Source organism: Trachymyrmex septentrionalis, unplaced genomic scaffold, assembly GCF_001594115.1.
Source record: "Trachymyrmex septentrionalis isolate Tsep2-gDNA-1 unplaced genomic scaffold, Tsep1.0 scaffold77, whole genome shotgun sequence".
Lineage (NCBI taxonomy): Eukaryota > Metazoa > Arthropoda > Insecta > Hymenoptera > Formicidae > Trachymyrmex > Trachymyrmex septentrionalis.
This window is the reverse complement of record NW_017305957.1, coordinates 415426-439619: the sequence shown is the minus strand read 5'-3', so window position 1 is coordinate 439619 and position 24194 is coordinate 415426. Positions and strand designations below refer to the sequence as shown.

General features: G+C 33.7%; 2 protein-coding genes across 5 annotated transcripts in view; one reads left to right on the top strand and one right to left on the bottom strand.

Moving 5' to 3' along the window:
- LOC108754158 (kinesin-like protein Klp98A) overlaps positions 1-17169 on the top strand; it is an 18208-nt gene extending 1039 nt beyond the window's left edge. The window contains exons 2-16 of one of the 2 annotated variants that reach the window (XM_018496269.1): positions 1314-1383; positions 6144-6254; positions 6914-7030; positions 7567-7812; positions 8397-8569; positions 8721-9126; positions 9201-9485; positions 9784-10197; positions 10268-10465; positions 11985-12107; positions 12395-12496; positions 13353-13490; positions 13551-14555; positions 15017-15280; positions 15839-17169. In XM_018496269.1, coding sequence (XP_018351771.1) covers positions 1314-1383; positions 6144-6254; positions 6914-7030; positions 7567-7812; positions 8397-8569; positions 8721-9126; positions 9201-9485; positions 9784-10197; positions 10268-10465; positions 11985-12107; positions 12395-12496; positions 13353-13490; positions 13551-14555; positions 15017-15280; positions 15839-16084 — 3898 coding nt within the window. In that variant the 3' untranslated portion in view covers positions 16085-17169. The remainder of the gene's footprint in view (positions 1-1313; positions 1384-6143; positions 6255-6913; positions 7031-7566; positions 7813-8396; positions 8570-8720; positions 9127-9200; positions 9486-9783; positions 10198-10267; positions 10466-11984; positions 12108-12394; positions 12497-13352; positions 13491-13550; positions 14556-15016; positions 15281-15838) is intronic. The other variant, XM_018496271.1, reaches the window with a different exon arrangement.
- Positions 15902-23750, bottom strand: LOC108754160 (presenilin-1). Of its 3 annotated transcripts, none has more exons than XM_018496273.1 (8): positions 23325-23750; positions 22366-22613; positions 21203-21412; positions 20181-20401; positions 19838-20110; positions 19183-19421; positions 18947-19108; positions 15902-15973 (listed from the first exon to the last, which is right to left on the bottom strand). In XM_018496273.1, exons 1-7 carry the CDS (start codon positions 23457-23459, stop codon positions 18953-18955), a joined length of 1482 nt encoding a protein of 493 aa, XP_018351775.1. In that variant the 5' UTR covers positions 23460-23750; the 3' UTR covers positions 15902-15973; positions 18947-18952. The 3 variants fall into 3 exon arrangements, with proteins under 3 accessions (XP_018351775.1, XP_018351776.1, XP_018351777.1); XM_018496274.1 differs by lacking the exon at positions 15902-15973 and adding an exon at positions 17641-18593; XM_018496275.1 differs by lacking the exon at positions 15902-15973 and adding an exon at positions 18659-18837.
- Between the last annotated feature and the right edge of the window lie 444 nt (positions 23751-24194).

Genomic DNA, 24194 nt, shown 5'->3' with positions numbered 1-24194 from the left:
TTACTAAACAATGTTTTTAATACAAAATAAGTAATTAATTGCTGCCTTTCCAGCAATACTGGAAATTGCTGCCTTAAATTTTCTATAAGGTCAAAAAATACGTTAAATTACGTCACATATATTTGGATGACGACACTGGGGCGCATCCAATGCGCACCATTGCACCGTCCGAATTTACTTTGAAAACGACATCCTCGAAATATTCAAGAAATATTCCAGTTTCTCCTGGATGTATCCTAGATTTCCCTGCTACTCGTATTGCTGCCAGTCAATATTACGTAATTATTTTGCGGTCAATAGCATCTCGTAGATGATGTTTCTTCATACTACAGCGTTATTGATCATCGACATGGACATTAATTGCCGCTGGAATCATTGACGCAATGTTATTGAATACAAAGGATGAAGCATGCGCGCGTTGAAATCGTTGGAGAACGGATTCGTCATCATTAGAATGATTCAATCCTTCCCGCACATTCTGTGCTGCAGAAAATTAAACGCAAAAAGAGTAAAGACTAATGATTCACTTCCGGTTATAAATAAATTTTTACTTTATTATTTACATTTTTATTCTATCTTGTTCATCTTAGTTACAAATCCATCTCTCGGATACTTATGCAAATGTCTTCATTTACGAGGAGGTATTCTCATCGATCTTAATTTTTTATCTATATTGATCCATCGTTTTAATTCAGTCATTTAAGTAAAGATTGGAGGAACAAATCTTGAACCACCTTACACTTCGAATCACACTTTTAAATTTTAGGAAACGTTTTGTTCGAGATGAGATGTCTCAATTAAGAGTCATAATTAATATCAGTGATTAAAAAAAGCTCTTTTACTTCGAAAAAGAATACGCTGCATATTTTTATTCGCAAATTTGCTTTTTTTTTTATGCTGGCGCGAACTTGATCGATACGTTGAGTATTTAATTTTATTGTTTATAAAGAACAGATAATATAGTAACATACATTTAATAATATTTAATGATAATAAAATATCTTTAGAGAATTATATTAATAATATCAGATGTTTTTTTTTTAATGAGGATCTCGGAGCAATATCCTCTTTGAAACGAATTCAATTATTTTATCGCCTGCAAAATAAAAAGGTTTGAGAAGTGACAGAAACTCCAATTCAAAGCCGTCGTTGTCGAACGTTATTGACAACATATGACACAATTGTGTCATCGCAGTATTGACTGGTGCATTACGGTTGCGCGCGTCTCGTTGATTTCCGAATTCGGTCTCCGTAATGTCTGTCGTAACGGGAGAGGTCGACGCCAGGATAACTACGTGTTTGTTGCTTTCCAGAGAGGTAGCGATGAACGAGAAGCTGATCGTACAGATGAACGGCAAGAGGACGCGGATCTTCAACACCAAGGTAAGCCATATTTCTCGCAGCACGTCACTGCCACCCACCCTTGCCGAAATATATGGAGTCTGCTTTTTATCATCAAGTTTCATGCGTTGCCTTTAAATAGTTACTCTTTAAAACTTTTAGAGTGAATCTCACTCTTAAAGATTGAAAACTGAGCTACTCTCCTTCAAGACTAAACTCAATTTTCGCTCTTTAGAGATTTTATTCTAAAAAGTTTATAGACAATGGATTATTATAACACTACAAAGGATTTGTAAGTTGCAGCTACAAAGGATTCGAAAGTTGTTGCCGTTTCCAGCCAAAGCAAAAATCATAAAACTATTCTCGAGAGTAGTTATATACTTGTTTTATTCATAAAACTGAGACTTACGTCACTGTAATATAACGATTTTTTTAAACGTAATGATGGAAAATGCAGTGCACAGTGGACAATATATTACCTCGTTTGTAGAATTGTTATCTATTTTCTTTAATAGTTTTGTGACGGAATTTGCAGAATAAGTGGCGTTTCGTATAATTCAATTCTTTCCGATCAATACGATTTTGAAGTCCCAGAAATATTTTACACGTCACAATTTTAAGGAATTTAACATTAAAGCTGCTTTCTTTTTAGGAGGCACACTCGTCACAAACATCATTCTGTCTTTCTTGGCATAATGAATAATAAAGATAAAACGACATTTAGGTCGATTGTGTCTCTTAAAAGGAAAACAGCCTCGTCCTTAAATCTTTCCATTAAATACAATTTTGAAGCCTCACAAAAACATTTTTTATCGCATCACAATTTTAAGTAATTTGAAATTAAGTCTTTCAAATTTCTTAAAACTCAAATATTTTTCAGTTTAAAACTATATCGAGAAAACAACAAGTGATAATTATTTTCTTTAAATTTTTTTAACTGCATAATAATTATATAATAATAATTCAATCGAGAATTTAAACTAGTTGGATTTCATTATGGTTGTTGTTATTGTTAATCAGCAGCTGATCCGAGCAGCTAGTTGCACAAAAGCGACGGTAAATTCCAAGTATGATTATCAATCGAGGTCAACTGCTCTCGCACGGACGATTTTCACGTGCAAATTGCCTGGTTTCGGAGCCGGTTTCGATCTTGTTTCACAAGAATGCGAATTCGATCAATCGCTACGTAAGATGTTCCGGAGGAGACAAAAAGCAGTGAATACATAAAGAGTTGGGATATTTCGAAAAGTCTAAAAATTAATTGTTAATACGCTGAGAGAAAGGTTTTTAATATATTTGTGACTATAATTAAATGTTACTGTAATTAGGATTATTACTACTGTAATGTCAATAATAATAGCTGTACATATAATTCTATTAACAAATATATACATATTGGTATCGAAAATGACTACAAATTATAATTATTATCCACCATAAAAATCACTTGCAAAATGATTATAAGTTAACTATAATTTATAGCCATATTCGGCTATAGATATCGGATTCACCTATAGATATAGGATTTTTGTTAGTTGAACTATAAGTATAGTTATTATTACTATAGCAATAATAACCATAATTACGGTAATATGTTATCATTACGGTAATTATAGTCATAAGTAGCAAAAACTTTTCTCTCAGTGCAGTGCTTATCTTTTTTTTATTTTTCTTGTTAATGAGATATTATTTATTAGTCTTTTACATTTATTTTATGTTCATAAAAACTTCAAGAAACTTTACACAACATTTCTTTCTCTTCTTGTTCGATATTCTATTGAACTTCTTTGAATAATACAAGCTTCGAATTTTGATGATTGTGACCTTCTAGATTTGTTTTTGTCGAACTTAACGAGCGAAAATTAACAATTGAAACAATGCTTGAATAATAATCTGTCTTAAACGAAGAATTTTACCCTCCTTATGTTCTATTAAATAACGATAAAATTATCCATCATTCAATTTAAAACAGATTTTACTTTAATAAATATATCAGGCTTGATATATAAAGTTTTAAATGTCGAGATACTGTTGATGTTTATTTACATCATTGAATGTATATTACTGATGATTATTACGAGCTCAAGTTATCAATAGATAGTCGCTGGTCAGATGCGTAGGCGGATGTCAACATTTTACAAGAGACGCATCTTCGATGCTAAAAGTGGTTGTTGTTGCATATTTGCGTTTTGGCTGTATATTCATAAACTGAAGGTCTTGTTTATGATGTAAGCCGTGATTACATCACGAGTCCGTTGTCATATATCCACTTTAAAGCGCCGGTAAAGCAAAGTTAAGCGGTGGGTGACTCGCAAGTTCGACGTTTCGCGTTACGATCAAATTTTCGCTTGATAATAGATTGCGATACTACAACAAAGTTTTGATACCACATTTTCAATAATTTTATGTTAATTTTACGTTAATTAATTTGAAGATATCAGGAGAATATTTTGCAAATAGCATCAATTTTTTAAATAAAATTTCTAATCAGACGTTTGTTATTTAAAATAGAGAAAATGTTTACAGAATGGATTAGTTCTATTGATATATAGTAATATTCTTGGTATGTACGGTAGTTTGAACGTGTAACAACACACTTCGTGGTACCGCAAAGTACCGAGAAGTAATGGCCTTAAATAAACTTTCTAAAGAATTTCTAAACCGGAAGTCAAGACGTAGATGATCTGCTCTTTTGTGCTACGATCGGTCGATACCTCGTAAAGTTTAGTATCATAATTTCAACCTGAGTAACTTTTATGAATTTCTAAGCCATAATTATTAATTGGACCTTTGACAAATTCAGCTTATCAAAATGAAAGCTGGTGCGCATCGTGTTTACATGTTTCTTTCAAGCAAATTACCTTGATAAAGTTTCGAGAATTATTTCAATTAGAAAATATCATATAACATCAAATACAGATAATAATTTAAAAAGAGCGCGAAGAAAATGATTTCTTTTATAAATAAATTTAGAAGATTGTTCAATTTCCTCTGACAATAAGAATCTCAATTTGCTTTCGAATTGTTTATTTTACAATGCTTTGTGAAATAAACGATGGGAGAGAAACAATGTTTGAAAAATGAGTGAAAAACAATGAGTGGAAAATTGATTTTTGATTAAAAATAGACCGTTACTTAACAAAACAAAGTATTTCGATCGTACATCTCTATTTGTAATTATCTGTGTGAATCTCCCAGTTGAAAAGTAACAAGGCATGCGTTGAGGAGAAAGTGCGAAAATCGCGGTTGGACCGCGGCAACCAGCAACTCGTTATTCGACGATTGCGGCTACGCAATCAAATGCAATTGCCGCGGCCGCGCAGCGTTGTATAATCTATGTTTTATCCGCATTCAATTAAACCTTATCCGGATCTCTCTTTCCAATCAAAAGAGACGGCCAATTCCGTAGAGTATCTCCCGGCAAAAAACGTCTCTGGCGAGCACGAGTTGAGTGAAGCTTTGTCCAAAGGTGCAAAACGCACTTATGTAGATTAACTTTAATCTCGGTTCGACTTACTCTTCATCTTTTTCTAAAAACTAAAAAAACCGAGATTAAAATGAAACTACATTGATGGAAAGAGCAAGAATTAAAATAAAAAGTGAATATAAACTATAAACTATGTTTATATAATTGTCTATTATTATATAATATTTAAAAATCATATTTATTTATATATTTTTACTACTATATTTACTACTATTATTACATTTTTATAGCACGTTGGCATTTCTTGGTACTCGCAAAGATTGAGATCCGGATAAGATTGATCAGTTTTTAGGGCAGATTAAAAAGTTAATTGAGCTGTCAAGCTGCTCGTAAAGTTATTGTTATTTTAATACAATCGGTTTCTGATAAAATATTTTTGTTTTATTATTTTCCACTGTATTTCGGAAAATTTAGTAAATTTGGAAACACCTCGGAAAGCTCTAAGCAGACTGAGATTTATTGAGAATAGATTAATGAGCGACCTTCGCTTCGAACTATATGCTGCGAATTTAGAAATTTTCGCGAACATATTCGCATGCGCGAATATGTAAATTAATATTCTGCCTTCTAACCGCTAACAAGTTTGCGGACTCGATATAAAGTGCATGCAAAATCATAAAAGCGAGATTGACCTGAAAATCATTCTAGTCTTATTTTTTTTAATTATCTCCCATTCGCTTTCTTGCATAATGCAGCACGATGTTCTCAGCGATGCTTTATCAGTTACATAGAATCCAACATGAAGAATGCACATTTTATATAATTATCGTATAGCAACATATCGTAAATACACATGAGTCAAATGATTTAGTCAGCCAAGTAGCTTTCCGATGAAAACAAAGAAAATACCAAAAAAATTGGTTGAAAAAAATTTTTAATTTTAAAAAGTAAAAAATATATATCTTCTATTTGGAAAACCTGGAAAATCTGAAATTCTTAGAAAACTTTACTGTTTCGATAAATCAAATATTTATCGGAAAATATTTCCGATAAATATCCGATTTTTATTGAAATGACCTTTTCAAAGATTTTATTTTTATTTCGCAAGAAATACCAATGTGCTATAAAAACATAATAATAGTAGTAGTAAATATAGTAGTAGTAAAATATATGGATAAGATGATTTTTAAATATAATAATAGACAATTATATAAATATAGTTTATAGTTTATATTCACTTTTCACCTTTATAATTGGTTTTCATGATCCATTCATCCATATAGATATCGGACTCGGCTAATGATAATTGAACTTTAGCACTAACAATGGTGATAAAGCAAAAACTGAAAGAACGATTGCTATTTACTGTTTACAGACACCGGATAGCTGCAGAGATATCGATCGTGGGAAGTACAAAGACTTCACGTTCGATCATTCCTACTGGTCCTTCGATTCAAACGACGAAAACTATGCGTCCCAGGAAGAGGTTTATATCAATATTTTCTTTCATAGCAGAATGAAACGAAGACTAAAGTAAAAATTATTCTCTCGAGATTTTGCGATCGATGACGAAGCTGTCAACCTTGAAAAGAGTGAAACGTTCACGATAACACTACTGTATACGGAAAGACGAAACCGAAGTCGCTTTATGTTCGCAGAGTTATAATTAGCTTAATGACAAACCGATATTGAATTAGAGACGGAAATAAATTTAACGAAAGAGCTTGAGAGCGAAAAGACAAAAGTGTGTCGAGCGCGATAATAATTGTAGCAATAATTGATCTTCCTCTAATGATATAATCGGCAACTGTCTATTGTAATGTTGTGACAGAAGCTTTAGGGCCGATTAGTGTTTCCAACAAACATTTGTAATGAATGAAAGAGAGCTGTCAAAGCATAAACAATCAAACAGAATAATCTTTATTAAGCATTAGTATTCAATACAGGATCATCGTTATAGTAAAATCGTTAGAGTCAACGTTACTGTGACCTAATTAGATATCATTATGTAAAACGCGTAGCACGCTCCGTCGAAGGGTAACAGTGAGACTAATAAAATTCGCTTCGCTTCCGCGAGTTATTAAAGCGAGACGCCGCTCGTGTTATCGATAGGGAAAGACCCTTATCCAATCGTCTTTTCTCCAGGTTTTCTACGATCTTGGTACGGACGTAATAGAAAGTGCCTTCGAGGGCTACAATGCCTGCGTTTTTGCCTATGGCCAGACAGGATCCGGGAAGACTTTCACGATGATGGGCACGCCGGTAATGCAATAATCTAATTTCTCACAAAGACACCTTTTTCACAGTCTCATTTTTTTATAGGTGGAAAAAAGATTTTTGCGTCGATATTTCTTTCAAATATAATTTTAAAAAGATAAGAGAAAGAAAAATGAATAAACGAGAGGAATAAAATTTCCATTTGCTATGGAATGTGAAATTTTTGCATGATCGAGTAGATATAATTATTAATTAGGCAATATAAAACCAGCTTTTTTGAGAAACATAATAAATAAAATCTCACTCTGATGTTATTTTATAAAAAATTACTGATTATTAATTATTAGTTTTCTTCAATTTCGGCCATATCAATATATGTTGCAATAATAAAATAAAAATTCCATAATTAATCAAACTTTTTCTACCTTTGACAAAGAGGACATAATATATTGATAATATATTATATATTATATATATATATGTATTATATATAATATATTAATTATACAATATATGTATATTATTTATATTATATATTTTTTTTTATTCTTATAATTTATTATATGTGATCGTTATCATAGGAATCTCAGGGATTGATACCACGAATTTGCAAGACGCTTTTCGCTAGAATGGCAGCTGGAAAGGAAAGCGGGGCGTCGTACAGAACGGAAGTATCATTCCTAGAAATCTATAACGAAAGAGTAAGAGATCTACTTAGACTGGACCAAAGCCAATCCCATTCGCTGCGGGTACGAGAACATCCCACAGGAGGGCCTTATGTCCAAGATCTATCATGTCATCTCGTCTACGATTATTCAGACATTCAGGTAAAGCTGAGTAGCGAATGAACAGCAAAGCTCATTATTTGTCAGAAATGTTGCACAAGTTTTAATTGCTATGTACATCGAACACAAAATCACCAGGACATTTTCCTAATTTTAAAGTCACAAAAAACATGTATTCACGGGTTAATAAGAATAATTCAAAATTTGCAGATATAACTTAAAGGAAATTTTGATCTATTGATATTTTATCTATTGATATTTTTAACAATAAATTATTTGATATTTTTGACAAAAAGATTTATAATTAATTCAATATCTATTATTCCAATAGATTCATTGTCAGCTTCGAAAGATTAATAGCAAGTCCTATCGCTTATTTATTTATTATAGATATTATTTTGAAATTACAACAGGACAAATATTATATATTATTTTATCACACATATAATTTCTTTTATCACGTTATTTAAAATGATTTTTGGCATTGCTTTTCAGTATAAATAAAGATATTTTAAAATAAATGATATATATAAGATAAATATATTGTGTACAATAATAAATAATGAACATAATAGTATATATCTCTTTCAGTCGCAAAATTAATAAAAGGATTATTTTTGTTTTAGGAATGTATGGTGAGAGGTAATACGCACAGAACCACAGCCAGCACAAAGATGAACGACGTGAGTAGTAGGAGTCACGCGATTTTTACGATAACTTTCGTACAAGCCGGCCTCTCGGAAGGCAACATGCCGTCGGAGACTGTTTCCAAGGTGCACCTTGTCGACTTGGCCGGAAGGTAGTCCCGAAAAAAAAAAAAAAAAAAAGAAAGCACAAGTCGAGTTATTTTTGAGTTCGTTCATTCGCGAAAATAAAAGAATAGAAAAACAAAGTGAAAACATCATGACAAGTTACGCAATTTCCTAAAAAAATGTTATTTGCCTTTTCAGTGAACGTGCGAACGCGACCGGAGCAACGGGTCAACGACTCAAGGAAGGTGCGCACATCAACAAGTCGTTGGTAACTTTAGGCACTGTGATATCCACGCTTTCTGAGCTCAGTTCTGCCAGCGGTGATGCGTCCGCCACAAAACGAAACACGTTTATCCCTTATCGCGACAGCGTGCTCACGTGGTTGCTGAAAGATTCCCTGGGCGGCAATTCCAAGACTATCATGATAGCGACTATCAGTCCGGCGGAATGCAATTACAACGACACTCTCAGTACTCTTAGATACGCCAATCGTGCGAAGAACATTATTAATAAGCCGACTATCAACGAAGACGCAAATGTGAAACTCATCAGAGAGCTCAGAGCGGAGATAGAAAAGTTGAAATCTCTCATCGACAAAAATATGGCAAGTATCACGGCGCGTTTTTCCCACATTCTTTGCTGTTTTAGAAAAAATATATATTTATTTGTTAATTATAGAGCGTGGAAAAACCGCCGCAAGTACTATTGGCTCAAATCCAAGAGAAACAAGAACAAGAAAAGGTACTGACCGAGGAATGGACCGAAAAGTGGCGAGAAACGCAACAGATTCTGCAAGAACAAAAAGCGCTGGGATTACGAAAGAGCGGAGTCGGTGTCGTTCTTGACTCGGAAATGCCGCATTTAGTCGGTATCGATGACGATTTGCTCAGTACCGGAGTTACATTGTATCACCTAAAAGAGGGAAAAACACTAGTCGGCACGGAGGAAGCTCCCGTTGTCCAGGTAACAATATAAATATAATAAAATTCTAAAAATTACATAGAGAAAATAGAAATTATATGTAATCAAAAGGTGTAAATTGTTTGTTTTTTTTTAGCTGAACTTTTTGCACGGTTTATCTCTCTTCTTTTTTTTCTTCTGTTAGAGAAAAAAGATAAAAGATGAACGATACAAGAAGTTTATCTAAAAAGAACAGGCCGTATCAATTGATTTAAATAAAAGCCTAAGCTTCAAGAGACTGCATTATTTTTATATACCAATTAATAAAAAAAACGATTAAAAATACTCGTATTGCAAACAGGATATTGTATTGACCGGCGCGGATGTGGAACCAGAACATTGCGTGGTCGAGTTAGATAGTGGCGTGGCGACGCTGCATCCGCTCTCATCTCACTGCTGGATTAATACCGCCCAAGTGGACAAACCGACAAGATTATCGCAAGGATGTATCATACTTCTGGGTAGGAACAACATGTTCCGGTACAACGATCCGGCTGAGGCAGCGAAGCTCCGGAAGGAGGGTGGATCTGGTAACGGCAACCTGCAATCAACGGTTGTCAATTTATCGAGGTTGTCACTCTTAAGTTGGAGCGTCTCCGATTTGCACGCATCCTGTTCTAGCGACAATCTCTTGAACTCGAGCGAGGACCTCAGAGCGGTCGAGGAGTTGGAACAACAAAAGGCCGCGCTTCTAAAAGAAAAGGAAGACTTTAAAGTAAACGAAATATTCTAGATAGGACATTTCTCGTTGAACCGAATTTTGACTAACTATATATTTTTCGTAGAGGGAACAAGAAGAACGCGAGGAAAGATGGACTGCTAGAAGGGAAGCGCTAGAAGGAGCCCAACGTGAATTAGAACGTGAGTGGGGAGCACAATGGAAAGAATGGGCGGATGCGATTGCGGTCCTGGAGTCGCGTCAACGCGAGCTGCGCGCGAGACGGCATATCCTGGAGCAAGAACGGCGGGACGAAATGACGCAAGTAAGTGACACGGACGCGCCTCCATCTCCGGAATTGAATGTAATCTCGATTAAGTACCAATTCTACCTCGTCCTTGTCGCTATCGGTGTCCTTATTTGCTTGTCTGGCAACATCATCATCTACTCGCACGTTTGTCCGTTAAATATGTGATAGCCCGGTACGTTGTAATAAAGTTTCGCTCTTCACGCGTCACTGCGAGATGCCGCGAATCGTGGACGAACATCTGCGAGTATCCCGACTGTGCAAACAATTGTTTGCGAAACAACATTTCAATCATTCGACCAAAATTCTTATGATTAAGATACACAGTACTGTCTATCGATATCTAGATCCAGGCCTATCAGTATGTGTATTTCTCTATAGCAAGCTTTCTAGTACTTTTCAGCAAGAGATACAGTGTAATACAGTAAACATTTCATCTTTGTTTAACATTAGCAAACAACAGAATGTAATGATTTATTGCATCATTTGTATCTCTTGCTGGAAAGCACTCTTCGTTGTCGTTTATGACGAGATTTGCGTTCGCTATCCATGAGATTATCTTAATTCCTCTACCGGCCTCAAGAATATCTTCAAATATATTGCGTATACTTAACATATTAATATTTACAAATGGTTTATGTTAACAAATTGCGTTAATGTATATGAGTAAGCTACTGATCGTGAAAAGGTGCTAGTGCTGAAGAGATATTGCCGGACAGATGGCATTCCTTGGAATGTTATATATTTAAGTATCTAGTAAGAATGTTAAGAGTGAAGTATGTACATATCTTGGGCTTGTTTGTATAGAGATACGTCTATGGGTTTGTTATGCGAGATATAAAGATACAGAGGCACTAATTATTGTTATACTGATATATATATATTATTGTTGTTTAATAAATTTTTCATACAAAAATTGGCGTTTAATCCTCCACGAAGTATTTGCACGCACTCTCACTGTTTTTTATCTCTGTTTCTCACATAATTTTTAAGAGTATGCATTCGATCGATTTAACACTCCCGATTAACAAACCCAATTTTTCATTAACTCATTATCGCCGCACCTCGGGATCCGTCCGCATGATGCACCATTCCGAGTATTGATTATTGAATAGAATGAAGAAAACTTTTTATTATTTTTTCGAGGCACCGCGAGAATACATTCGCTATTTATTCATTCTATTTATTTTGTGATTTGTTTATTCATATTTACATTTATTTGTTAAAAGCACAAGAATTAAATTTAGAGATACGTACGTTAATTTATGTTATCATTGGAAATATTTTATTCTACTATTGTCATATAGCATTAAAAGACATTTTTGTACATCCTGAAAAAAAAGCACAAACGTTATTATTTCCATTTTATTCATTTTCAGGCGCTACCTAGTCATTCTGATATTTCGTAATTATAAATATTTAGTCTTTCGTTTATACACAACATGTATCATGGCAAATTATTAATATTTAATTTTGAATCATCTTTTGTTGATTATATCTTTTGTTAACGCATCGGTGTGTGTGTGTGTGGTACCAGGTAGAAAGTATATGTAGGGAAGTCGCCTATCTGCGCACATTATTGCAGTCCAAGCATCGACAATTGCAAGAGCTCGTCAACAATCAGGGACGTGCACAAATTTATCAGCAACGGTGGGAAAAGGTAAGGATTATAAGGAATCTTCGCGAGGAATCTTCGAGAGTCCGTATCTGTAATACGCACGCATATTGCAAATAACGCGACGCATATTCACACTACTTATATTCATATAACTTGATTTATGCAGACAATATAACACCTCTCTTGACAGTAATTCTTTATAATGTGTAATAAAACGACGGAATGTGTATTCCGATTTCTTGTATGAATGTAAAAGGTCGGACGTCTTACTTTATAGTAGTTTTAGTACAATTTTGTAGAGAGTGAATGAAGCGGAATGTGCATTTCAGACTGACAACGGTGCCGGTAGTGATGACAGTCTACCCGAATCTTGGTCTAGTCTCAACGATGAAAAGTGCATCGAAAGTGTCAGGGAATTAGTGAATCATCACGTAAGTGAAGTTAAGTTAGTTAAGGCTCTTGTTCACTCTATTATCTCAGATTATGAAACCAGAAACGAGAAAATATATAATAAAAAAGTTTTTGCAAAATATATTAATATGGAAATATAGAATCGACTTGTAAGATGGCATTCAGCAGAGAAAGCAGCTTTGCAACTGTTGCAAAAATTCTTCAATATGATTGGTTTATACATTTAGATCCAGAAAGCAAAAGCAACAATCAATTGTATTGAAAAATTTTACAACAGTTGCAAAGTTGCTTTCTTTGCTGAACCAGGGTCAATAGGTATTTTATATATTATATTAATTAAAATAAATATAATATATAAAAATTTTCTTTTGTTTCATTAATTAATAAATAACCATGAGCTTTCCATTTGTTAACGCAAGTCTTTCTACCTTTGTTTACTTACTGGAATGATAGAAAGATAGAACGATGTTTGTATCGACTTCTGTCATTAATGGAAAGCACCGTATATATCCATGATGTATTCTTACATTACATCATGCATATATCTGGAAATGAATTATGCATAACCAAAATGAGCTATGTTCATAGCTATGGTTCATAGCAAACTTATTAAATTAATAATAAATAGCAATATAAATATGATTTAATTTCTTTTCCCGAAATAGTTTAGAAATATTTTATAAATTATAAATTGTTTTATTGAAAAATATTTCTATTATTTAAATATAATTTGTAAGATAAATTTTTATCGTGTTTCGCTTCTGACGTCACACAATCTGAGATAGTAGTGAGTGGCAAATGAACAGAAGCCTTAAGAGTTTCTCTTCAATCTTGTTTAACTACTTTCTTTTAAAAATATGTGATTTTCTTAAATAGAAAAAAGAGCTAGTCGCTTTGGAAAACGAGTTGCAGAGCAAGGTCAAATCTTTAAATGAACATCAGAGTAAAGTGGATAAGATGGAGGAGGAACTGATGGAGATCGCGAAGAAGCAGAAGCAAATATTCAGGGCAGAAGTATGTATATGTAAAATATTAAGGTTCTGTAAAACGATTCTTTACGTTAATGATTTCTAGCTGGGAGATGAAGGAGTAACGGAGAAGAAATTATTGTTGGCCAAGCGCACTCAGGAACAGCTTGAAGAAATCGAACGGCGTAAACACAGTCTATCGTTGGACTTAAAACGCACTACGCCCGCGTTTCTGGACGATGGCTGTTCATCGAATGATTGCGACGAAGCTTTCAGCTGTAATTCCACATCTTTTCACGAAGTGAACAATAGGAAACATCAGATCGCCTCAGACTTGAACTTGTTGCCGCAGAGTATACCAAGCTCCGATACCGTGGAAACATTCCATACGGCAGCGGCCGATTCTCCGGAACTTCACATAGCCTTCGAAGATGTCAACACGACGTGTATAAACGATCTGATGAAAGATAAATCTGCAATTGAAGACCGAGATGACAGCTCATCCGAAGTGGATACTAAAAGTACGATAAATGCGAATAGAGCTGCTTCCATGGAGCTGGTGAGTGACGAAGAAGGAAAGGTACAACCGCCCACGGTGTCCACCATCCCGGAGAACATGCTCCAGGATACGCTGGAATCGCCAATACAGCAAAATCCGGTGATGAAGAGGCTGAACCAAAGAATCGCACGTCAACGGATGATGGTGATGAGATGCTTGGACGCCGGTACCCCGTCGAAGGAAGATCTCAATCGACAAATAATGATACTACAGGATCTGCAGAGACAACAGATCGAATTGGAAGTGTCTTTATTGGAGGATGAACGGAAAAATCATTCCACGAGGCGGCTCCAGTGCGACGACGACGACAACAACCATAGTGATAGACTCGTCATCAACGAAACCGAGGGCTATGTACAGAACGAACCAAATGCTTACTGTAGTGTTGTAGAACCTACGAATAATAGCTCCGCCACTCTATTAACGGTAGCGCAAACCAAATCTCAACTTTTCAGGAATAACAGGCCTAATACTAACGATCAAGAGACTCTGTCGGAATCATTAGCGTCTAAAAGATCCTCTAGTCGAGGTTACTCGACAGTTTATTTGACGGTAAATCATCAATTTCTTCCATTTCATCTTAAGGTTTGTTCTTTGTGATGAACTATGTATATTTGTTATACTTAACAAACCCTTTGTGATTCAACATTTTCTCATTGCTTTCCTAATCCAATCGGATGTCTGATGTGTTTTTCAAATTGTTTTTAGGCTCTAAAAAAATCTAAAAAAATTCTAGTACATTTTTTCAACATTAAAAAATACGATTATACAATAATATGACTCGAAACTTTCACTTTTTGTACGTGTTCAAATTTAAAGCAGAATAATTAAGAATTGAAAATTTGCCTCGGTTGAACCACGGAGATTAAAAATGAAACAGATATATTTTTGAAGTTTTTGGCTAAAGCGAGATAGAAAGTTTTAGTATAGTCCAATGCGGAGCAACAAAGAACAAATCTTTAGATTTTAGATGATCAATCTCGAGACAACTTCAACACACATTTTTTGCACAGAGTCAGAATCGCGGCGACCGCTTAAGTAGTCCGTATTCTTTGACAATCACGAGGTCCCTACCATCATTAATAGCGAACGACAACGACTGTGTGATTAATATGATCGTCAGCGTGCCGTCATATGTGATACGCGGAGCCGGCGCATCCAGCCATTATGAATACGAGGTGCGAGTTGTGGCACAGGACGACAGTTGGACGCTGCTACGAAGATACAGGAGGTTTCGGGAATTGTACATATCGATGCGACAGAAATACGGTAGTAAGGTACGTTATTGTACATTATATAATTATAAAACTGGCACAAATATGGGAATTGAAGTTATGTAAGATATCCAAGTGTGGTTTACTTAAGTTTTGAAGAAATTATTTGTAAAATAAAATTTTACCATTGCAGAGAAAGAGATCTTGTATAAAAAGTATCTCATTTATTATACCTAAATTATTAATCTCATTTCAAACAATTAAATTATAAAATTCTTTTTTATAAATTCTATCTGCCATATAAAATACGGAAAAACATTGAAAAATCAGGACATACTTATATAAAATACAAATCATGCATACATGTATATGCATAAATATTACGTAACTTTATTCTGAACTTTGACATGAATTATAAATGTTCTAAAATGAACTTTGAATTATAGAAAGGTCTAATTACTTCAAAACAAAAAATATATAATTTTTTTTTGAAATAATTAGATCTTTTTATCGATCAAAGTTATATATTATTTGTATATATACACACGATTCAGACCATTTTCATAAATGTAAGCACGCATTCGCAACACAATCGGTTTTACGGAGACTCTTTGATCACAGGTCGCCGCGATACGATTCCCCCCACGCCAAGTCTTTCCAAAATACGAAGTCGTAGCGAGGCAACGTCGGAAACGCCTCGAAGAATATCTTCGCCGATTAATTCAAGTTTGTTCGGAACTGCCGCACTGCGAGCCCCTATACAAATACAACGGCAATCTTAGTAACATAAACAAACAATCTTTATTGGAGTTTAGCTCGTTTTTCAGACGCGGTATGTTCGAGAGCGGCAAGTATGGAACTAGCTAAAATACTATCGTGCAACCCTCACCTTTTCGAATGCCGAAGAATGAGTGAGAGAATTGAATAAGTAAGTGAAATATGACAAATGTTTATTATTTATCGTATTTTTGTCATTTTCTTTTCTATTTATAAAAATGCAGTAGCTATAGCAAAAGAGATATTGAGTGAATTGAGTAGCAACGACGTTTATACAGAATGAGTCTCGTAACATTTATCGCACACAATACATTCCTTGAATTACATATCAATTCTACGAAGAATCATATATAAAATGAAAGACTAAAATGTTCCGTAACTCATTGATATTTTCAATAAGAATATTACATTTATCGTAATCGATTTAAAGTAATCGAGTTGCAAATGTTAAGTGACTCATCCTGCTTTGTAGTCGTTACAAAAAATATATATGCTTCCAGAAGCTTAGTGATCGTAAGACTGGTTTGTAGAAAATGAGCGTTCTTCACTGATATTGTCTCGTGCTCGCCGGAAAATTCGCACAGAGACAATAATGTGGAAAGTAACGTGATATATTCTTTATGAGAGAGGAAAGACCGCAGCTAGCGAGACGAGATATATCGCATCATAGCGATTTATTTTCTCTTTTACAGATATTTTCCTAATGTCTTTCCAATAGAATTTCCCAGTAGAATTCACGAAGTGTACTTTCCTTCGATATAGTCGAATCATGTAGTTAATATTATCATTCCAATTACGTTTCACTAGCACAAACGTATATTATTGTAAATTACGGTGCAGCGAAAGAACGAATTCGTCAGCAACGGTGACCATAACTTCGTATAGTTTATTCGATAGCTGAAGAGTATTTATTTTGTGCGTCGAAAAGCATTTTGTATGCGCGATCCGAAATAGCGAATCGACTAGCGAATTAAAAGAACTCTAATTTCCATTAGCATAATAATAATTATCGGCTTGTGAACGTAGCAATGTATTACAAGCGAAAAAAAATATCATATCTTTGTTAAAGTTCTTCCGCTTTCGGGATCTATCGCTGGCTATTAATAAAACTTTTATCACTACTTCAGGTATGTGTTCTAGAGATCCAAATAAGAAAAGAAATTCATATAAATATGTGTACAGAAATGTAAAGATTAAAAAGAAACAATATTTTCTTATATCTCCCAAACTTAAGATATGAATAAAATAAAAATTTGCTAAAGTACTTTTTTTTTATTTTATTCATAATTGATTTTTCGAGTCACTTATTTTTTATTTTTTGGGACAGGAGCAAGAATTCAAAATTTTTAATAGAATTTTACTGCACTCAAAAATTAAAAAAATTAAAGAAATTAATTAATTATAGGATTATAATTGATTGATATTATAAGATAGTATCTCCAGATACATATTTCTATGAACTTTTTTTCAAACTGTGGCCTTTAAGTATCTGAAATAGTGATAAAGTGTTTATTAACAGACGCACTGTCTGTCTGCCTGTTTGTGTGTACGTGTGCGTGCATGTGAGCATAAAATGTATATAGTGCAAGGAATTAACAGAACACTGTTAAAGTTGGAGTTGTTATGCAGATGTTAGCGTTTATTTGAATATTAATACTAAACCAAAGTTGATCAATGATATTATCGATTTGGAAGATATCACTGCATTGCTATGGATGACAATTGATCAAATCGATCGGATTGTATGACTGAAGTATTAAAGTTTATTGAAAAGCATCTTATATTGGCATGCAAAAAACCTTGAGATAAAAAGCTTGTTCGTTATATAACCAGGACATTTCGTCTTGTATTCTTATCAGATGTTCAAAGATGCGACGAAAAAAAATAACACTTTCAGCTTTAAGAAAACTATTATATTTAGTATGTTAAAATAAAATCTATATAAAAAAAAACACTAAGCGCCACAAGTACGATAAATATGCTTTTCAGTAGTATGATAAAAAAAATATTTATTCCATGGCTGTGTGTAACCTGGATTCGAGAAAACCCCACAGATTCATCCTGGCTAATAATTAATAATTAGTGATAACGAACTTGACGCTCTAGAGTAACGGCACCGTTCAGTGCGTACTGCGAATACTAATCGAGATGAGTGTATAACGAGGCAGTTATTACTTATTCGAACGGATATTACCTCGCGTATTTCATACAATTCACCGCGATCATCCAGTCGTTATCCGCTTTTTTTATACATGAACCTACGAGACCTATATATGTTCCATAAGTGTAACAATGGAGTACAATAAATTGTTATAATGCAGCGCATTTTCTCGCTTGATTATCACATATTGCCGCGATGAAATGTAAACCGCTTAGTTCCATAACGAGGCGTTCTTGTGAATTCGCTTCGCATAGAAAAATACTAAAGTAATTACATCCTCTATCTCTCATTCTCTATATTAAAAATTTAAATTAGTATTTCCCTTTTCTCTGAGCATTTTAAGACACTCATACATACACTCACATAACACACACTTGATACACGATTCTCTGATAAACGTTTAAAAGTGTAGGTACTTTTTGTCTTGATTTGTTTAATCTAATAAAAATTCACAAAAAAAAAAACAAGTTATATTAATATTTAAAAAAAAAAGATCAGCTCGAGAAAGTAATATAAAATAATATGAACAAATAAGTAATATGAAGATTAATCTTTAGAGGACGTCTATTTTCAAACCTCACAGTCTATTCTTAAATGAGATTTGTTATAATTTATTATTTCATTGTATTTCTTGCCTCAAAATATGACGCTGCTTTAACATCACTATAATGATTTTATCGTCCTATAAAGATAATGTGGCAGATACTAAATGAATAAGTAAACAGTCATCGTCCCCTCGACATTCGATTTTTAAATAAATTATATTAAATTAATAGGATGATTTGTCATACCTTAATTTAAATGAACACTTGCTCGCTCGCTAAACTATCAGCAAACGGCGCGACAATTGCTCTCGTAGCAAAATAAAACGTCAAACCGAACGTGGTAGAAATTGGTAACGCGGGTAACGGTTTCTTGAATATAGCCAGCAATAGCAGTGTCAAACAGAGGCCCTATGTAAAAAAAACAATCGATTAAAAAAATTATATCGATATCCATTGCAATGAGCATATTTTAGAATACGTACAATAAGAATAGCAACAAAACAAGCCAACGTGGTGTTCCAGTCTCCATAAGTGGACGCCTTTCCGACGAGGACACTGTAAAAGATAAAATCCCCGAGACCTAGTTTAACTCCACGTTCCTCCTCGGCGACCGCAGCTTGTCGTTGCGACTCTCGCGGACGATTGTCCTGCTGTCTCGCGCTTTCTCTTAAAGCGGACGAGTTCTCGCGTACCTCTTGAACGCGTCTCGTGCTACGCTCATCTGTATAACAAGATTAATTTAGTTTTTCATTTAAAAGACCTGTTTGTTAATATTTAAATTTCTATTCTGTAACTTTTAACGATAACTACATGTCATTACATTGTTGTTGCGTAGTTTTTTTATTATATATAAAACTTGCGCAACGACAATATAATAACATCAACGTTATCGTTAAGAAAATTACAGAATAGGAACTTTAAATTCAAATTTTTATGTTTTAAAAAAATTAAATTATATAATTTACTAATCCATAGAGCTTTTGATTACATTAGTTATACATGACTGGCTGATTATAAGCTCTCTATTGTTACTTTCAATGTTTTCCGCAATCCATAGAGTTTGATTATATTAAATAATTAAATTAATAATTAACATAATTCTTTCTATTAAAAATTTCATTAATATTCAATTCGTACCGTGCGTTTCTACCCATTCGGGAGAGAAACCTCCCTCTTCTGTATCGCCTGATACTGGATTATTTTGATTGTCTGCCTGACCACGCGTAGGAGACGCTGTGGTATCTCCAGACGCCATTGTAGCTGCTTGTACATATCCAGCGTAAGTCACAGTAAAGGAGTATAAGATGGTAGAAGAATATATTAGAGCAGGGAAAATAGATTCGTTTCTTTCCTGCGCGGTTTCGACAAGTATCCTTAGTGGACCCTTCGGCATTAAAACCGCAATCAAATCTATAATGCAAGTAAGAATGTAAGATTATCCTTGTATGTGTGATAAATTTCCATCTCGAAACCGCCTTACCCCAAATACTTATAACACCGAGGACAACCCATGCTGTCCATTCAGGTAAATACTTAATGAAAACGAGTGCCATCAAGGCGGAAATAAAGATCAGATACGCCTGTTGAAGTTGTAACGGCCCTTGCCAGTGAATGCAAATCATTCCGACTACACCAAAATTCCATAAGCCTATACCTAGCGTGAATAAATCCATTGGAATATTGTAAGCTTTCAACATTTGCCTGTAAGTACAAACACACCATAAATCTTCTTTTAGATGTTAAAGACAGAAGAGAGAGAGAAGAAGCCGGTTTCCACCAAAGTAAATTAACCCTAACTATACATACTGGAGTCCCAGAAACCCCAGTGCAATTTGCTAAATCAAGATTTTTGTCTCAGTAGTCTAAAGGCTTAGGATACTTGCACGGAATGCAAGAGATCCGGGTTCGACTCTCGGCCGAGGCAATATTTTTTGCAATAAGTTTATTACAATTTTTAAGATTTGGGAAAAATTTGGGAGGATTATCAGAATGATTGTGTGAATCCGATAATTTATCGGCTCTCAATTTATTTCTGAATAATTAATTTAATTTAAATGAATGTTAGTTCAACATCTTAACACTCGGAACTTAAGGCGCTTCGTATTTAAAGTTTCAAGATTTTTTTGTTTCTAAACTTTTCTTGTTTTTTAAATCTGTATATCTTGAAATTCCTTAATTCTATCGATTTTTACACACTTGTTTCTTAATCAATTCTTCATTAATTGAAAAAAAATTAATTGAAATATGTTCATTTTTACGGAAGTTAAGGTAACAAATAAAAATAAATGGGGGTCCCAGAGACCCGAGTGTATATTAAGGATAGAAAGAAAGAATATGTATAGCTAGGGTTAACTTTAGTCTTGATTTAATTTACTCTGTTTACCTTTTTCTAATTTTTAAAACTAGAAGAAACAGTAAGTTATAAATCGAGATTAAAATTAATCTACATTAGTAGAATTTGATAGGAGTGTTTTAAATTTATTCTTATATCTTTATACTTACTCGCAATATAAAGCAGAAAACATTGAAAGTAACAATAGAGAGCTTATGATCAACCAGCCATGTATGACTTTATAAAATCTGTATTTGTAAAGGATGATAAGTATCACAGTCATAACTACAATGACGCTCATGAGAATCAGCGAATTGGCAAATGCCTGCCAAACTTTAGTACTCGTGTCGGAGCTGTCCTCATGAAATGGAGTGTATACTCTGAAAAATTAATTTTTTATTATGATAAATTAATATACAGCGTTATAACGTAAGTCTTTTTGTCGTTGCATTGGACTACACTAAAACTTTCTTGCTTTTGTTAAATTTTAAATATATAACTATTTCTTTTTAGGGGATTTTTACGTTAGAGAGTTAAAAAAAATCGATTTTTTTTGTTTTCCGATAGCTTATAAAAAATATAATTATAATAAATTTGGCTATTGGAAATTAGCGCTGTACTATGTGAGCGATAAATTTCAAATTATTAAATTATATCTTACATATTTAATTATTAATTTGTATATATGTTTCGGCTAACTTTTTAGCCAGCCTCAGTACATACAGATGAATCCATGTAATTAAGTGAGTGATAAGACGTGTAAGGCTAAGGTATTTGCATGTTTTTCATTAATTTAGTATCCGCAATGTTTTCATGTGAAATGATCAATCACTATTTCTTAGAGTGAAAACGCAGCTAGTTGGATAGCTGGATGGTGCAACTGTGATTAATTATATGTCATTATCGCCTGAATTAGAATTAATAGTCTACATTGATTTTTTTACTATTATTGGAAGATAAAAATTTTCTCAAAAAGGAAAAAAATAAGCAAAATCGAATAATTTTTTCAAACTATCGCCATTTACAAATATGCATGATATTAATTATCCTAGTTCAGAAAAGAGTTACAAATCTACTAAGAAAAAGCTCCATTTTTTGCTACTTTGTAAAAAACAAACATTAAAAAAAAAATTTGTTTACATGTACATTGCATTTTCTAAATTTGTATTATTTTTTAAGTATATCTAAATTTTTATTCATTAAAAAAATGATTAAAAAAACACCTTTGAAATCAGCACTCTAACGTAAAAACCTCCTTAAGTACAACAAATGTACGCTAGTTCAGTCACAAAGAACAGAACACATAAGCCATTATTATGAAGATAAAACTCACAAGTACATTCCCTTGGTTGTATAGAAATGGACTGAGCTAATAGTGGCTACCACAACCAGCATACACAGCGAAACAGGGACAAAGAGTTTGATCACATGCGCCGCCCCATACTTCAGTTCTTCCTCTTCCTCATCTCTGTAGTGCCTCCGTCTATTTTGATTATTGCTACCGGATGTGCCTCGTCTATTTGATCGGGCGACAGCTGAGCCTGGCGTTTCGATGTGTACCTCAGGAACACCATTTTCTATCTGTGACAGAGGAAAAATATTTTTAATGATATCTTAAATCTTTCTGCCAACAAAAAAATTAAAATTATAAAAAATCTTGGATTAATCTTCCTTTGGTAAAGTGCTTTGGGTCAAATACGACTTCTGGTTTTGTTTATTTATAATATCCATGCAACAGAAGAAAAAAATTTCATGACATCTGATGCTTTCTAATAAGAGACATAGTATAACACAGTGATGATTTTATCTTTGGCTGTTTTCAAAAAAAAAATAAAAATAAGAGACATAGAAGTTGTTCTCTCCTCCTTGATATTCAATGAATAACAAAAATAAAAAAATTTGTATAAACTGTCTTCTAAAAGAAAAGCAGCCTTTTTTTAACATTAGTAAACAAGGACATAATGATTCATTGTTATCTATATAATGTATCATATCTGTATCTTTCGTTCAAAACATTTATTATTTACTCCTTTTTATTCATCTTATTACATTGATTAGATGAAAAATAAACAGCATGAGGCAGGATCTGATCCAACTCTACTTTTCTGGATATCTTAAATAACTTGAAAAAAAAAAAAATAACTTTGCCTTAAAAGGGTTAAATAAAACATTAAAGATCTTCCTGACATTTTTAACGAAAATTTCTTAAACTTTTATGCTAACAAGAAAGCTGAAATTAGTAAAATTCTTTGAGTAAATAAAAGACTGAGAATTTTCTTTAAAAAAACCTACTTCTTCATTAGCACTTCTGGAGCGGCCCTTCCGACGTTCGTTGTCCAGGATCAGGTCGTCCGGGCGAGATTCCGCGACGTGACCGTCCATCAGGCTTGTGTACTCGTTTGCTGAATCGTAGTCACTCTCAGACATTCATCAAAGTCTATGTTTCAGGTAGAGGAAGGCTTGTTTCTCGATAGCTCTTGCCCCGTGCTTGCTACTTCCGATACTCTCGGCACTTTCGGCAGTTTATTCTTTCGCGTCGTAGTTACATAAAAAGAGAAGAAACGTAGCTTAAGATCAATTCAACTCTCTCGTTTCTTTAATCATCCTAAATCACCCGTTCTGCAAGTACAAATCTTGCTATTTGTTGACAACCGTTTGCAACCTTTCTCTCTCTCTCTTTCTTTTTCTCCTGATTCACTGTGCGACTGCCATCTTTAAAAAAATAGAGGCTGTTCTGAGCATCTGCACTCTGTTGCACTTTCTGCTCATTTAAGATACAAGCAAGTTATAACAAATTAATTTTTAATTTACATCAACTTTCACTTTCTCGAGTTATTCTCAGCTCTTCATTAATTCTGCACAGTTTCGCAAATAGTTTCAACATTTCTTTTCGTTTAATAAATTTTCTTTCAATTATTGGTGTGTTAATAATATTAATATTGTAGCAATAATGCTAATAATATTAATATAATTTTTTTTAAAATTCCATCAGTTAGTGACGTCATTCCAGTACTAAAAAGAATTACATACAAAAAAGCGACTAATGGTGTGGCCACAATAGAAGGAATTAGGAATAAAGAATAAGGTTTCTAACCTATCAGAAACCGTGTATTCCAGTGTATCCAATATCTGATAGGTTGAAAGTCTTATTTCTTATTCCTA